Source organism: Fringilla coelebs (assembly GCF_963513975.1).
Source record: "Fringilla coelebs genome assembly, chromosome: 1".
Classification (NCBI taxonomy): Eukaryota; Metazoa; Chordata; class Aves; order Passeriformes; family Fringillidae; genus Fringilla; species Fringilla coelebs.
Genome location: NC_140028.1, coordinates 83,236,259 through 83,252,100, shown reverse-complemented (window position 1 = coordinate 83,252,100; position 15,842 = coordinate 83,236,259). Strand labels below are relative to the sequence as shown.

The 15,842-nt window shown below is 47.4% G+C and overlaps 1 protein-coding gene across 4 annotated transcripts in view; it reads right to left on the bottom strand.

Moving 5' to 3' along the window:
* The window catches only part of ZCCHC2 (zinc finger CCHC-type containing 2), a 44,266-nt gene extending 31,290 nt beyond the window's left edge, over window positions 1–12,976 (bottom strand). For all 4 annotated transcript variants that reach the window (XM_084207541.1, XM_084207542.1, XM_084207543.1 and 1 more), the window contains exon 1: window positions 11,897–12,976. In XM_084207541.1, the coding sequence (XP_084063667.1) occupies window positions 11,897–12,823 (927 nt within the window). In that variant the 5' untranslated portion in view covers window positions 12,824–12,976. The remainder of the gene's footprint in view (window positions 1–11,896) is intronic.
* Between the last annotated feature and the right edge of the window lie 2,866 nt (window positions 12,977–15,842).

Here is a 15,842-nt window from a genome sequence, read left to right as displayed (position 1 = left end):
TTGCTGTAGTTGTTGAAGAGGACCCCTAGACTGTCACAACATTAAGACCAGAATGAGAAAGCACAGAGGCGACAAAAGACACCTGAATCCCCTGCCAATTCTTCAACAAACTTCTTCAGATGTGACAGAGATATCAGCTAAAGCTGGCTTCATCTTACTAAACCAGTTTTACTTCATCTACAGCATGGGTACAAACTGTGGCAACTCCTAACAGTATATCCAACACATGCAGATCCAGGAAGTGTCCAGGCATCAAGGCTGCCCTAGGCATGCCAGTAACCTAACTTTGGTCAGTGACACCAATAGAAGCACAGTTAGCAAGTGCCTTTAGACTGCACTGCAGGACATTTCAGCTGTTTCATCAAACCAGTGTATGACTTGTGCTCGGAGCTGAGTGTTGGAAATTTCAGGTTTCAAAGCCATCAGATTTAAAATATAAAGCCTGCTTTGTTTCTTCAAGATAAAACTCACACCAGTCCCCAGTCACCCAGTAAACAATCTCAGCAAACATCTAATAAATTATGAGCACAATGTCAGATATGAGGTAAGAAAGGAAAACAGCTGTATGTCAATGAGACTGCAATTTTTAACAGCTTTAGCACATTTTCAAGCTTAGTTTACTAAAAGAACCCCCCAAACAAGCCACCACCCAAGCATGCTCTGGAGAGAATTACTTCCAGAGCTCTTCAAAAAACCCACTGATACTGTTTCAGCAGACATTTCATAACAAGTGTGGGCAGAAAAAGTGGAAGTACTTTGGTTTGGTTAAGTGTTAACTCCTGATCTAAAAACAATCAAATTTGAGGTCAGACCTTCTCTTGCATTCAACGTCAGGATATTTGTTTTGATTAATGGAAAACAAATTACAGACTATTCTAAAAAATAATTGCTAGTTTAAAAGTCAAATAAACTGTGAGCAGTTTTTGGGAGATGTATAGAAATAGGATTTACTTCAAAAAAAGTATTCTGTTCAGTTCATGTCAAAGAAGCATTAAATACTGCTGCTACCCCTTCTAATACTAGAAAATTGCTTCTTACGAAGCACATATATCATCTCTGTAACAGCATTCAAATACTTTTGCAGTGAATTATTCTAGAATGGTTATTTTTCCATCCATGGCAGCAGTCTGTAACAGGCAAACTACAACTGCAGTTGAAGACCCCCTCTGAACTGCAAAATATTACATGTTTCAAACCTTATTTAAATAATTATATCGATTATTATAAAATAACTATAATAAACTCAAAATTTATTCATTTGCAGAATTCTTCATGTCCAAAGTTAACCAGTAATATGCACTGTGTGTATTTTGTGACTGCTAGCTTTCACAATAGCTAGTGCAACACAGGACGTAGACAGTGGGAAATCAAGAGCAGTCACAGCTTTATCTTACAGCCTGCAACGCTCCAGATCCTGTCTTAAGCTGCATTACAACTCTTCACTTTTGGTGCTACCTGCTGTGACAGTTCTACATCAAACTCACAAGTAACTGAAACACAGGTGCCACTGTCAGAGCAGACAACTCTAGGGAGCAAGTGACTGCAAAGTCTGAAGGGCCAAAGAATATTAAGAGCAGCATCATGTATTGCCACGTGGTGCCAGTCACACCAGGAACACAAGCCCTTTAAAGCCTGGTACACTGCTGAGGAAGGTCATGCTGTACAGAACCAGCTGTGCTCATCCTTTCCTGTCAATGAATACAACATATTCCATGTTCACACAACACACACCAGCGTAAGGCTAACCCTCACATAAGCCTTTCTCACTGTGAGACTTCACTGCAAATCACAGGGCTGCTGCTGCTAATGATTAAAATATAGTGAAGCAGGAAATGTGGGTGGCCCCAAACCAGCTGCTAGATAATTAATTTGATAATCACACAGATCTCCATAATGGGCTGAAGGATTAACTACATTTCTCCTTGAAAGTGAAACAAGCTAGGAGAGCACCCTAAAAATTATCTGCTCTTACAACCTAGATCAGACTTTTGTATTTAACAGATCTAGATCTATCCTCACATGGTTGAAAGCAAGTACTATGTTGAAAAAAAACCTCATTATTTGAGACACTTCCCAGGACTGTATCATAAGATCATAGAATGCTTTGGGTTGGAAGTGACCTTAAAGATCACCTAGTTCCAATCCCTCTCCCATGGGCAGGGACATTTTCCACTAGACACGGCTGCTCAGAGCCCCATCCAACATGGTCTTGAACACCTCTTGGGAAGAGGCATCCACAGTTTCTCCAGGCAACCTCTTCCAGTGCCTTACCTCCCACACAGTAAAGAATTTCTTCCTGATATCTAGAATATGGTTGAATTTCTAGTCTGCAAGCACACATTGCCAGGTCACATTGAGCTTCTCATCAAATCACACTCTGAAGTTCTTCTCCTCAGAGCTGGTCTCAATCCATTCTCTGCCAAGCCTGTATTTGTGTTTAGGATTGTCCCAAGCCACCAGCAGAACCTTGTACTTGGCCTAGCTGAACTTCATGATGTTCACAGAGATTCCGCTCTCAAGCCTGTCACCGTCCCTGTGGATCCTTCCCTCTGGCGTGACAACAGCAAAACACTGCTTGCAGTCATTGGCAAACTTGCCGAGGGTGCCCTTGATCCCACTGTCCGTGTCAATGACAAAGATGTCTAACAGCACCCATCCCAGTACCAACCCCAAGGAACTGCAGTTGTCACAGGTCTCCGCTTGGAGCAGGGAGCCCTTGAAAACAACTCCTTGAGTGTGACCAGCCAGCCAATTTCCCTATACACCGAGTGGTCCATCTGTCAATCCATGTCTCTCCAGTTTAGGGACAAGGCCAGCATGTGGGACAGTGTCAAATGCTTTGCACAAGTCTAGGGAGATGAAGTCAGTCGCTCCTCCTATCAACACTACCACCCTGATGTAGATGGCCACCAAATTTGTCAGGCATTGATCTGTTCTCAGCAAAGCCATGTTTGCCATCAAATGCCTCCTTATTTTCCATGTGCCTTACTAGCATGGGTTCCAGGAGGATCTGTTCCATGATCTTGCCAGGGAGAGGTGAGACTGACCAACTTCTAGTTCCCTGGGTCTTCCTTATCTCCCTTTTTAAAAATGGGGCTTATGTTTCCCCGTTTCCAGTCAGTGGAAACTTCACTAGACTGCCATGACTTCTGAAGTATGATGGATAGAGGCTCAGATACTTCAACTGTCAATTCCTCCAGGACCCATGGATTCATCTCATCAGGTCCCATAGTCTTGAGCACCTCCACATTCCTTAGATAGTCTTCAACATGTTCTCTTACAGCTGGTGGTTCCTCATTCTCTCAGATTCTGCCTTGGCGCCCATGACTCCAATGGTGTGAGCTGGAACACCAGGTGAAGACTGAGGCAAAAAAAGTTATTGAGTACCTCAGCCTTCTCCATATCCCAAGTGACCATATATGCCATTTACTCAGAGTCTTTCTCTTACCACCCATCTATCTACATAAGATTTTGTTGTTGCCATTGATATCCCTGGCTAGATTTAGTTCTATCATGGCTTTAGCTTTCCTAACTCGGCTGCTCAAACAGCTTGTCTATATTTCTCCCAGGGTATCTGTCACTGCCTTCCACCCTTCGTAGCCTTCCGTTACACGTTTGATTTTGTTGAGAAGCAACTTACTTATCCACGCAGGCCTCCTAGTATTTCTGCCTGACATCCTCCTCAATGGGATGCATCACTAATGAGCTTAGAATAAGTGATTCTGTGATATCAATCAATTTTCTGGGGCCCCTCTTCCCTCTGGGGCTTATTTCATGCTACTCTACCAATCAGCCTCCTGAGGAAGAGTCCAGAAGTATTTATGCCCCAAGGTCCAGGGGTGCTTGTCTGTAACACAAGCACCAAATCCATAAAGTGGTGAGCCATCCTGCTGAGAAGGATGCTGCTCTGTCTAATGCCATGTGAGCTGAGCAGATCTCAGCTAACCTACACGTGACAGATGTCCAAACTCTGCCTTCTATCAATGTAGATGACTGATCAAACAATGTCATGTTGTCATTGCTTTGGCAATATGCAGTGAAGTCTGTTACTGGATAGCCTACTAATCATCACGAGCAAGCAATTGATGCACGTAAATCTTCTGATGCTTGCACTGCACTTTCATAAAAGAACTATTCATTTATCAGCTCTGATGAGCACCAACAAGGAAAACACACTTGCAGCAGCTGGACAGCTTGATTAGTTCAACATGCCCAAATATGAAATATTATTTTTCTGCAAGAACTACAGTAAATGTGCTATGAGGTACAGCACTACTCAGCCTTGCAGGCTGTGCAGATGTATAAACTGGCACAGCTTGTTCATTCATCTACAAGTGGGAAGTGACAAACAATGTCAGATGAAAGAAGGCATTTTGGAAAAAATCAAGGTCTAACTCATGATTGTGAGCTATCAACTACAGCATCTGCACCTTCAACAAAATTGAGCGATGTCAGAATAATCATTAACAGATGTGGCGCCAATTACAAGACCAAAGCCATGATTTGCTTATAACAAAACTTGCAGGCTCTTACCCTCATTGCTTCACAGCTGTGATACGCAGATGTATTACTACATAGCTGTGGTACCATAAAGGTTTAACATCTCCTCTCAAGCAGCAACAACCAGGTGAAACTGCCTGCGTATTTTTGTGCTGCTGAACCCTCTCCTGATGACTACAGCAGCAGAGATGAAGCCTAATTCAACACTCCGAGCAACTGTACCTGCATCCCATCACTTTATGGTGTGGCTTGGCTACAGGAATAGAACATTTTAAAATGAAAATCCAGCATATGCAATACTCACAAATGCAAACTATTTAATGCTTACCACTGTTGATACAACAGATTGTCCCCTAACCAAAAAAATCCAGTACTGTCTCAGACAAGCTGCTAGGCAAATGCAAGACCAAGACAGCAGACAAATGCCCAACAGACACTGCTGCTAAGCCATGCTCCAATCTGCAAACTTTGAACTATGCAAGGGCACCATCCAATAGAGCAGAATCAGCCCCAAGATCTAGGACCACAAAGACCCGCCAAATTATCTCTCTTTTGGCCAAACCAACATACAACTTAGATGTTTCCATGTCAACTTATCTTTTAACATGTAGAATCAACCTCTAGCACAATAATGCTTATTCCACATAGAATCACAGCCAGAGAAATGGGCTGACAGAAGCCTCAGAAAGTTCACCATGGGAAAGTGCAAAATCCTACACCTGGACAGGAATAACTACAGGTGCCACACATTTGGGGACCTAACAGTCTATAGAGTAGCTTTGCAGAAAAAGATCTATACATATAAAAATGTGTGTGTGTGTACATACACATCTGAAGGGAGGGTGCAATGAGGATGGAGCCAGGCTCTTTTTAGCAATGACCAGTGACATAAGCAACAGGCAGAAGCTGAAACACAGGAGGTTCCCTCTGGACATCTGGAAACACTTTTTCATTGTCAGGGTGACTGAGCACAGGTTGCCCAGACAGGCTGTGTAGTCTACATCCTTGAAAACACTCAGAAGTCATCTGGACATGGTCCTAGGGAATAAGCTGTAGGTAGCCCTGATTAAGCAATATGACCTCCAGAGGTCACAGCCAATCTCAGTCCCTTCATGGTTCTTTGACCAGACATAAAATCCCATAATATGTGCAGTAAAAGCCTGACTGGCTGAACATACAGTTCAAATGGATTATGTGCAACTGCCCTATTAACTCACACCTAGTAAGCTGGACTGCATAGAGAGTATGCACAGGTGCCTGAAAGTACTTAAAAGCATATTTGTTTTGCAAAACTATGTTAAGAGTTTGCCTGTAAGAGGCTGCAACAAAACACTGTAATGGAGACAGAAACCTGACAAAACATCAGCTGATTCTGAGAAGAAAATGACACCACGTGACAGCTTCAGCAATCACATACTAACGTACAGCACTACCAAATCATAACAATTTTGAGACAAAGGGCATACCAATCCTCTTACATCACATGAACAAATTCAGCCTGTGGCAATTACATTTGAAGTACCAGACAGGGCAGCTACACCTATGATTTACAGTGCTGGAGGAATAATGCCCCTCGTGTTTGCTAGAAACACAGTGTGTCTAAGTCTCACCTCCACCTGAGCTTCTAACAGGACCTAAACCAGTTTCAGTCCAACCCAGCTAGTCCATGACACAGTAGAGAACTTGAAGCTAGAGCCAGCCAAGCATCAGTTCAAGTGTTACTCTGTCCCCAGGTGGTTGCTCATTCAACAACCCTGCAACATCAATACTTGTGCTACTGTCAGCTGAGTGAATAAAAATAAAATTACTTGAATGTAGCAGTTCAGACTAATACAAAAAATTATTCTTATAACAGTCTAGAGTGATAGGAAGATTTAAAAAACATTTGCCCCTAAAGAGTAGTTCACTGAAGTACAGTCAGTACTGAGAAGGGAGGATGCCTTCATTACTACATTTAATCAAAGAGCAATGTCATTTTGTCCAATCCTTGAACTCCAGCATAGTTTGAAAGTATTCTTTTATGTACAGCATTTTCAAATAACAGAAAATCTCTGTCTTGTGATTATACTGCTCCTAAGACACTTCCAAAGACACTATGTTTTCTTTAGCTGTTTGAAGTATTTTTACTTTCTTCTCCCAAAAAGACAAGATTAAGAGGCTGAGGAAAGGCAATAAACTCACAAAGGAATGCAGCTCCTAGCCAGATCTCTTCCAGTTTTGGCCTCCAGAAGCATAAACCCTTAGACTTGGAGGATACTATAGAAATTCACCAACTCTTGAAGGAAAAGTAGGTATTTTGTTTTAATTACAGTTAAAAGAATCACCTGTAGTGTTTTCTAGAACAGCTATGGCTAGAGACTGATAATGACAAACAAGGTGACAGATTTAAACAGGCAGAATCCTACACACTTCAGAGGGTTCACAGACACAACTACCTTACTGCTGCTGTCTGCACCCTTTTCTGCAATTCTTTAGAAAAAGCTGAGAGTCCTCTGCACTCCAAGCCCAGGGAGATCCTGCTACCTATAAATAAGTCAGCATTGGGCAACCCTGAAAACTGGACCACAGTTCAACTGCAAGAATCGAAGTTCAAGCATTAGGAAGTCACGGGTGTATTTTCAACACCCTCAGTATTCATTTACTCTGCTGGAGAACAAACTGTCAGGGACAACAAAGAGGCTAATTAACTCAGTATAATGGGACTGGGAAAGGCTACAAACTTGTACTAACACCTCATATTTAGAATTAAACAGCTAAAACAGCTCAAAGCAGTGAAAGTTTTTACTCTGCAATTTCCTGGAACATCAGCATGCACATCTACATAGAACTCATTCATTTTAGGCATTGTTTTTTTATCTAGCTATGACTTCCTTTCTAGAAGACTTCCAGTAATGTTTCTGGAAATTCTTAACTCCTGTTTGGAGACAGAGAAATTCCTGTTTAGAGACAAGGCTGTTAGGTTCTCTGAGGCAGCTGGAATACTTTTTATCTCAGTATGCAAAACTTGTAAAACATTTGTATTTCCCTGGAGTGCATCACCATTTAAAAGATCTTTGCCAAGACTGAAATGACATTTTTTATCTTTATGTCTCCTATTTAAACCAGACTCTGAAGATACACTTTTCCTTATACTCAACTCTATGACACTAAAAACAGTGCACTGCAGACAGAGATCTTAGATTCTAAAATTAAATTCCCCTACCTTATTCTGCTGCAAGTGACTGAAGATCAATTATAAAAGCACTCTTCTAATTTGCATACAAAATATCCTATAAATAGAAGTGCACTAAGAAAAATACTCTGTAAATAGAAACTTCCCCTTTGTTTGTAAGCAGAGACTTTTTTTCTGTGAAGAATCCTGCAGCCAACTAATTATATTACTATTCAACAAACCATTATCTCCAGGAGATTGCTTATTTAAACAGAACCTTGGTTCTATTCCTGTCAAGTATGCCTGATTAAATATTCCAGTGCCTAATGCAAGCCACGTTTAATATGTTCATAGATACACAGAGCTTCTTCAGTATTTCAGCATTTTGATCCCAGACATCCGATGGGATGGAGAAAGATAAACAATAAAGTCAAACTCCTTTGATAACGATGCACTTATTAAACAAAAATAATCAACGCAAGAGTTAAGCTATGTGTTCTGCTACTTAAACCAATATACAGTGGTATCAACAGGATCTTTGCACACTAACACTTCTTTTGTTCAGCAGCGAATACTGCTGATTTATTCTTATACTTCAACTTCAGATTCGAAGTTGATATTCTGCAGTTTAACATACCAATGACTTTTTTCCAAAAGATGTTCTTATAAATCACACCTTAAATTAAGAATTTGAAAACAGTATCAAGTGTTTCTACTTTAAGCATAAGAAATCCCTAAACTTAATTCAGAACACTTTGTAACGCAACCAAATTTATCAACTGTAAGGTAATCCTAGATTTGCCCATCCCACTGCAAGTCCTACCTCCCACAACTTTAGAACTCATGTTTTGAGCTGAATTTGTTAAAATATATCACTAAAAAAGTTACATTTTTCAAAAGCATTGAAATAAGGCACTAAAAATAGCAACAATCTTATTAACCCTTTGTCATGAAGCAACTTATTGAGAGCTCAATTTTATCGGACAACACAGACCCTAACCAGAAAACGGAACCCCAACAATGGGAAAAAGCAAATTGCTTTATGTTCTAGTAAATCACCCACAAATTCTTTGCAGGTGAACCTCCCAAGCCTTGGTGTTCACTAAAGACTAAAGCTAGGTGTTACAGCTCCTTAAAACCTCAAACCGAGCCATTTAGTTAGATACGCCACGTGCAATAGCACACTCCTTCGCCCTAAAGAATTCAAAACTGACAAACCACCTGACTCTACTCCAGCTCTGAACTCTCTCACGTTTGCAGACTGATTTCCTATGCCTGGCTGCTGCCAGCCAGAGGAATACATTCGTATTTCACGGCCCACACGGTGAACAACAGCTCAGTGACCGCCTTCCGACGAGTCAGAAGCCGGGAGCCCGGGAGCCGAGAACGCCCGGGAGCGCTAAGCACGAGAAGACCAGAGCAGAGCTGGCAGCCTCTGTGCACAGAGCCGCTGCTGCGCTTTCTCTGCCCGACAACCGAGCACGCCGCAGTCCCGGCACGCACGCTTCCCGCCCTGGGCAGCGGAGCGGTCCCGGGCCGAGCCCCCCCCCCCCCCCCCCCCCCTCGTTATGCAATGGTGGCACCGCCCCTTCCCGCCGGGCCGGGCCGGGCCGGGCGCCGCCCCAGGGACACGTGACCGGGAGCCAGCGCCGCCATGTTGGACGGGGCGGGAAGCGACGGCCACCGTCAGTCACCGCGTCCCTGTCCGCGCAGGGGGCTGCGGAGCTGCCCGGAGGGGCAGCGCGGCTGTGCCCTCACGGGGCGCGGGCGATCCGTGACTCCCCGCAAACAAAGAGAGGGGTCACCCCCTTTCCCCGGGCCATGACGGTGCTCGGTGGGCTGGGGCGCCGTGCTCAGCCCCTCCTGCCGGTTCTTCTGCCCTCGCCGCCCGGCTGTGTCCCTCTACAGGGAAGAGAAAGTCCCTGTCCTCCTCCCAGGCACCGCCTGCCCGAGCGCTTCCCGTGCGGCCGCGGCCGGAGGGGGAGCACCGCGACCACTGCGAGGGCTGCCGAGTGGAGCTGCTTGGGCTGCCCGGCACGGAGCGCGTTATTCGCCGAGATGGAGCCCAGCCCTTCTGACACGAGCCCAGCCGAATAAAATTTCAGAGGTCTTTACGAACCGTTCCAGTCACAAACGCAGAGCCCTGAAGGCACTCAAATTTCAGAGATTAAAGGAGGAGAAAAGGCCTGCGGACACCCGACAGGATTTTAAATCAAGTTCAGTGTAATGCTACGGCAGCATTTTGCCAGGCAGCCTTTAACTCTGCTACTGGCTCCATCTCCAGCGTTTTATCTGCGAGGGTCCCACCGTCCCCGTGGAACGCTGACTGAAAATACTCAGCAGAAATTCACCGATCCCTGTGTTCCCTGTCAGCCATTATTTCCCAGAAAGGCCGTGCTGTATTTACAATTAGCCATTAAGAGAGGGGGGAGGGGAAGGAAAGCCTAGGGAAGCGTTGCCGTTTCACCGCTGTGTCGACTATGTATGTGATGTGCATGTTCAGCCAAGCTGACTCGGGTCTCTCAGTGTTCCCCGAGTAAACAAAACCACCACAACTTGGACAGCTGCTTTTATACAGAAGCCAGAACACTGCACAAAACTGACTTCAATTCCAGTAGTTCACGGGAGCCTGCTCTCCCAACTGCAGTTGGTGGGACACACTGAGCAGCTACAATTGCTGTGCCAGTTCCAGGCAGGAAGTATGTTTCCGGTTACTAGCACTTTAAACCCAGAAGGGACAGTGTCCAGTCTTACCACTTCCTGCAATTCAATCTTTTCCCCGGAAAGATGGACTTTCAGGATTAATTCTGGGATAGAACTAGACTTGATGCAGGCCAATGAGCCAAAATAAACACTTTTTGGACTGATATTCCAAATTCATTGTGATTTCAGGTCTGTAACATCTGCCCATTACTTTATGACCTGCCAAATGCATTTTGGCCTTTAAATGATATAAGCATTCAGTTAATAAATATAATACCAGAAGGCTTAGAAATTGATCCCTGTCTCCTCTGAGTACTCCTCAAGAGCATACCCCATCTTTAGCAAAGAGAAGGAGCCATACCTTTCATACAGCAGGCAATGCAGAAGTTTTTTACAAGTGGCTGAAATGGACTGCACTGCCAGCAAACTTAGAAACAAAATCCCAAAACCCCATCACTTACTGCTTTGTACCCTTTTCTGTCAAGTAACTCATGAAAACCTGATGGGTTCAGTGGAACAGCACTACAAACACCCGTCTTCCAACCCTTCCTTCCCCTTTGCACGAGAGGCCATCTGTAGATCAAAAACTGCAGAGCTCCTTGAGAACAGCTTGGCTGCATAAATATGGGGCAATTTTTAAAGCCAATGCTCATCAAGAGGGCAGCAATGAATGGCACTGCAGGAAAACCTCTGCTTCAACAGAGCTACTGCACAGGAGAATGCTTCCCTTGTCACTCACTGCAAGTCCTCATCCCTGGTGACAGCCACATCCTAGCAACAAGTGGCACATCTGCTTTCAGGATGAGCTTTGCTGTTTCCTGAGAGCCACCCAAAAAATCAGTTTTTCTCTGCAGAGAAGCTCCAGCTGTGACATTTTAATTTGTTTCTTTAGTGGAATCATTACCACTTCTTCCCTAATGTTGTCAGCCATCTCACTGAACCTGGTGTTTCAGAGAACCAGCCTTAGAGCTGGTGACCCGACTGCTGCCCTGATTCTTGCCAAGTTCAAGCTTGTGTCTCATTCTGTGAAGGGGCGGGCAAGGAAGCAGACTCGATATAAAAAATTATTTCAACTTGTTCTATTGGTTTGAAGCCCCTAGAGAATGCTCTCTTAGGCAATCTAGTATCTATCTAGCATTATTATTATTTCTATTTTTACAAGTCTAGTCAAGCTGTTGCCTGTACTGCTGCTTCATACAGTGACCTACAGCGTACAAGGCAGCCAGTTCAGTACTGTGCACCCTGCACTCCAGCACGGCAGAGTTCCAGAAAAAAAAACAGCGTTCCAGAAAGCATGGCAGGCTAGGAAAATCAGCCCTTCCCCCCGCCAAGAAATTTGTAGTAGACACTCCGCAGGAGGTTGTGGGGGCGGCCAGGGCTGACACTGCCGTGGTAGGGGGAGGACGGAAGGGACCACATCCCAATGGGGGGATTCGGGGAAAGCAAGCAGCCGCTCCTACGAAAACGGGAGGGAGCGATGGAAGAAGGACGAAACCACCCGCTGAGATGGCGCAGAAGGAAGGGCGCAGGACGCGCCGTTACCTGGGCTGGGTGGCGGCCGAAGCCCTCCTCCTCCTCCTCCTGGTCCCCGCACAGGGCCCTCCGCAGCCGCTCCAGGTGTTCCCGCAGGGTGACCCGCTGGTGGAAGGAGAAGGCCGGGTGCAGCGAGGCCATGGTGAAGAGCAGGAGCAGCTCCTCCTGCGCGCCGCAGCCCAGGCCCTGGGCGGCGGGGAGCCCGGCCTGCCCGTTCTCGGCGGCTCCGTCCATCACGACCACCACGTCCCCCTCCTCCTCCTCCTCTTCCTCCTCCTCAGCCGGGGCCCGCCGCGCCGCCGGGCAGCTCTGCAGGATGGAGTCCACCTGGGGCAGGAGGCGGTGCAGGCGGCCGGCGGCCTCGCGGTTCTCGGAGCCCAGCAGGGCCAGGTAGACGATGAGTTTGGAGCGCACGGCGGGGTCGCGGAAGTCGCCGAGCTGCCCGGGGTCGCTGAGCCCGTTGGCCTTGGCCTCCGAGTCGCGGAGGCAGTGGTAGTCCTTGCGGGCCAGGTCCTCCAGGCAGGAGCCCAGGAATCGCAGTTCCAGCGGGTTGCACAGGTCCAGCAGCCCCACCATGAACTCCAGGCGCTGCGCCGAGCCCAGCACCAGCCCGAACCACTCGTACACCGTCTCCTTGTCGGTGCGGGCGGCCGCCGAGCCGGGACCGCCGCCGCCCGGAGCGCCCAGCGAGGCGGGGGGGGGCGGCGGGCCGGGCCCAGGCCCCGGCCCCAGGCCGTGCAGCCGGCTCGGCCTCTCCAGCCCACACCCCCTCCCCGCCGCCGCGGAGGCGCCCCCGCGGGCCCGGGGCACCTGCTGCTGCAACGGGAGGTGACAGTCCAGGGTACCACCGGGCTCCTTCAACCCCGCCGCCGTCGCATCTTCCGCCGCCGCTGCCTTGTGGCTCGTCTGCTTCAGGGGCAGCTTCATCTTCAGCATCCTCGGCGGCGGCGCGGGGGGGACGCGACGCCCGCCGGGACCCGGCGGCAGCGGGGAGGTGGCGGCGCGCGCGGCGCTCAGGCGGAGCCGCTCATGCCGCTCATGCGGCCCGGCCGGCGCGGGAGCGGCGCGCGCGCACGCGGAGCGGGGGGAAAGGCGGCCGAAACGGTCCCGGCGGGCGGGGAGTGGGGAGTGGGCGGGCGGGGCGGGGCTCGACTCGCTCGCGGGGGCGGCGGCCGTTCCCCGTCTCCGCCTCCCCCCCCCCGGCGCGCTCCCGCGGCGGTTCCCCCTCCCCGCCTGTGCCTGGCGCCCGCGCAGAGCCGGTAGGCGCCGGCGGTGGAGCGCTCGCGGCCCTGGGCCGGCGCGGCGGGACCGGCTGAGGCCCGAGCTCCCGGCGGGGGAGCGGCGGGGCGGGGGGCAGGGGAAAGGGGGGGGGTGGCGGGCGGAGCGCGCGCGCTCTCCTCCGCCTATGGGCGCCGCCCGCGTCAGCGCGCGCGCCCGCCCGCGGCCGGCGGCCGGGGGGCGCGAGGCGGGGCGGCGCGTTGCGCGCGGGGCTGCGCGCGCGGCGCGCCCCGGGCACGCGCGGCCGCCGCAGCCCCGCCCCGCGCGCATCGCAGGGAGCGGCGCCCGCTTTGGGAACGGTCGGGGCCTCCGGGTTTGCCCGGTGAATGCCGTTCGTCGCGCCGATGGGAACGGGTCAGTAGTTCGCTTGGGACTGGTCCGAGCGAGCCTCCCTATCTCCTGGATGAAGGATTTCCCTGAGATGAGCCCGTGCGTTGCCTGGTGGCTCTGGTGTGCGGAGCCACGTGGGTTTGCCCAGAGCCGGCGGGAGCGGGCCCAGAGCTGTGCCGTGCCGGTGCTGGAACAATGCTGAGTGTGGAAACATGGCTGCTACAGGCCTTTCTAAATTTATTTCCTATTTTCCAAATTCTAATGCGCTTGAAACTTCTGCTATTGTAAGATGTCTCCTTTTTTAAAACTACTATTGCTCTAGAATCGTGTCTTTTTTTTTTTTTAACAATAGAGAAATAAAGAAAAAAATACAGAAAAAATATAGCAAATGGCTTAGGGATACTCTGTTAGGAAATAGCAGGCGTGCTGCGCTCTCATTCCCCCAACTGGGTTCCCAACTGTTGTGTTCCACGATGAAAAGCCTACAATTACAAGATTAAGCAGTGCTCTGAGTAGTCAGAAAGTTGCAATGCTCCTCACTTTGATTCCCCCACAGTTACAAAAAGGAAGTGTATTGAAAAGGAGAACCAAGCCTGTGGCTTCCTTAACAGCACACTGAATTAATAAAAAATTAATTTTTGTTACAATTACGCAGAGCAGCATCCTTGAGCTGCTTACAGCCACAGAGTATAAACTGCCAGAGCTGACTGCCCCTTACCTGTTTGTCCAGGAGCCAATGGTGCTACGATGAGGAGCTTTATCAAACAACTAAGAAACTGTCATGCAGATTATAATAGTCTTGTATGCACCACTGAGATTTGTCACAGAGCAGACTTGAGTTATAGACTATATAATTTCTATATATATAATTTCTATATATATAATTTGAGTTATAGACTATATAATTTCTTGCATTTTTATGCATGTACAGCAAACATATGTATTCTATTTTTAAACATTAAATGACTAATTTGAAGGTAGCTCATGTTGGGTTTATAAGTTCCTAGTGGCAGCTCAGTCCTCTTCTGGTGACACAAATGGACTTGACCCCAACTCAGCACAGCTCTCCTCATTCACTGGCATCACAGGAGCACTAGCCTTGTCCAAACCAAATCTTCAGGAGTGGGGAGGGGACTGGGAAGTGGGTCGGACCTTACCCTTCCATCCCAGACTGCCAACAGTTCTTTGCTGGTCCCAGGACTAGGGAGGTGAAGAAAAGTGTCGTGAAGTCTCATAAACTTGTTTTATCCTCTTTTATTTGATTCTGTTTGCTGCTTATGGCTGGGCTGGACTGTGAATCACTCCAGATCCCTGCAGTCATTCCTCAAAGCAGCTATGATAATGCCACAGTAGAATATTTTCTTACGTCGTCATTGTGAAGCGGTAATTCTAGAATTACAGCAATTCTTGTCATATTATTGTTGTTTTTTTCCCCCCAAAGAAAAATTACTGAGACTGTCTTGGGGGATGTGCCAAGCTGGAATTGTGGAAGTACAGAAATAAGGCTTGAGGTTTCTGCTTAGTAATTTGAACAGATATTCAGTCTGAAGAGAATTCGCAAGATCAGAATTGCAATGATCCAAATGTTAGAAATAGCGTTTCCTACTTTAACACTCTGTGATTCAAATAAAATGTGACATAGTTCCAAACAGATCAAACCATGGAGAGTGCAAAAGGAATTTATTTTTGTGGGAATGAGCTGAGGACAGAAAGAGAAGGTATGCTGTTCCATTCAAAAATCCACAAAGGTCAGGTAAATCACAAATTCATGAGGGTAGTGGTTAAACGTACACTCTCCTCATCCAGAAAATGCTTGAAGCCCGTCCCTATTTATGATAGTTCCCAAGCTGATTCTTATTTTCACAAATAAGCTTAAGAACCTAATTAACTCAGCTCTTCTTAATTTTCCCTTCTTAATGGTTTACACTATGATACTCGAGGAAAAGAGATGAGGAAGATGCAAAGTCAGGAAAGAAAAAAAAAAAGGATAAGGAAATATTATGAGAAAGCAAAAAGAAGACAAAGCTATTCCAAATGGGTTTACAAGTAATTCAGTAGCTGAGGGAGGTGTCAGCAAGGGAGAGGGCAGTGCTGAAAGAGAACTGAAACTTAAGTGCCCAAGAGAAATGAAAGTGAAACTCCGGACTTTGAATGGAATAAGAACACGGAGGGGAAGTGCTCAAACATTGGCAAGCTAGTACAGTGGGAAAAGCTACTATAAAATTATCTTGCCTAGTGCAAGTGCCCTGGAGGTTTTCTAACCTGGTTTTCTTTAGAAAAATGAATAGCTTGCATAGGTCTTTAATGACTTGGGACCACAGTCATGCTGACTGAGGGTGAGCAACTG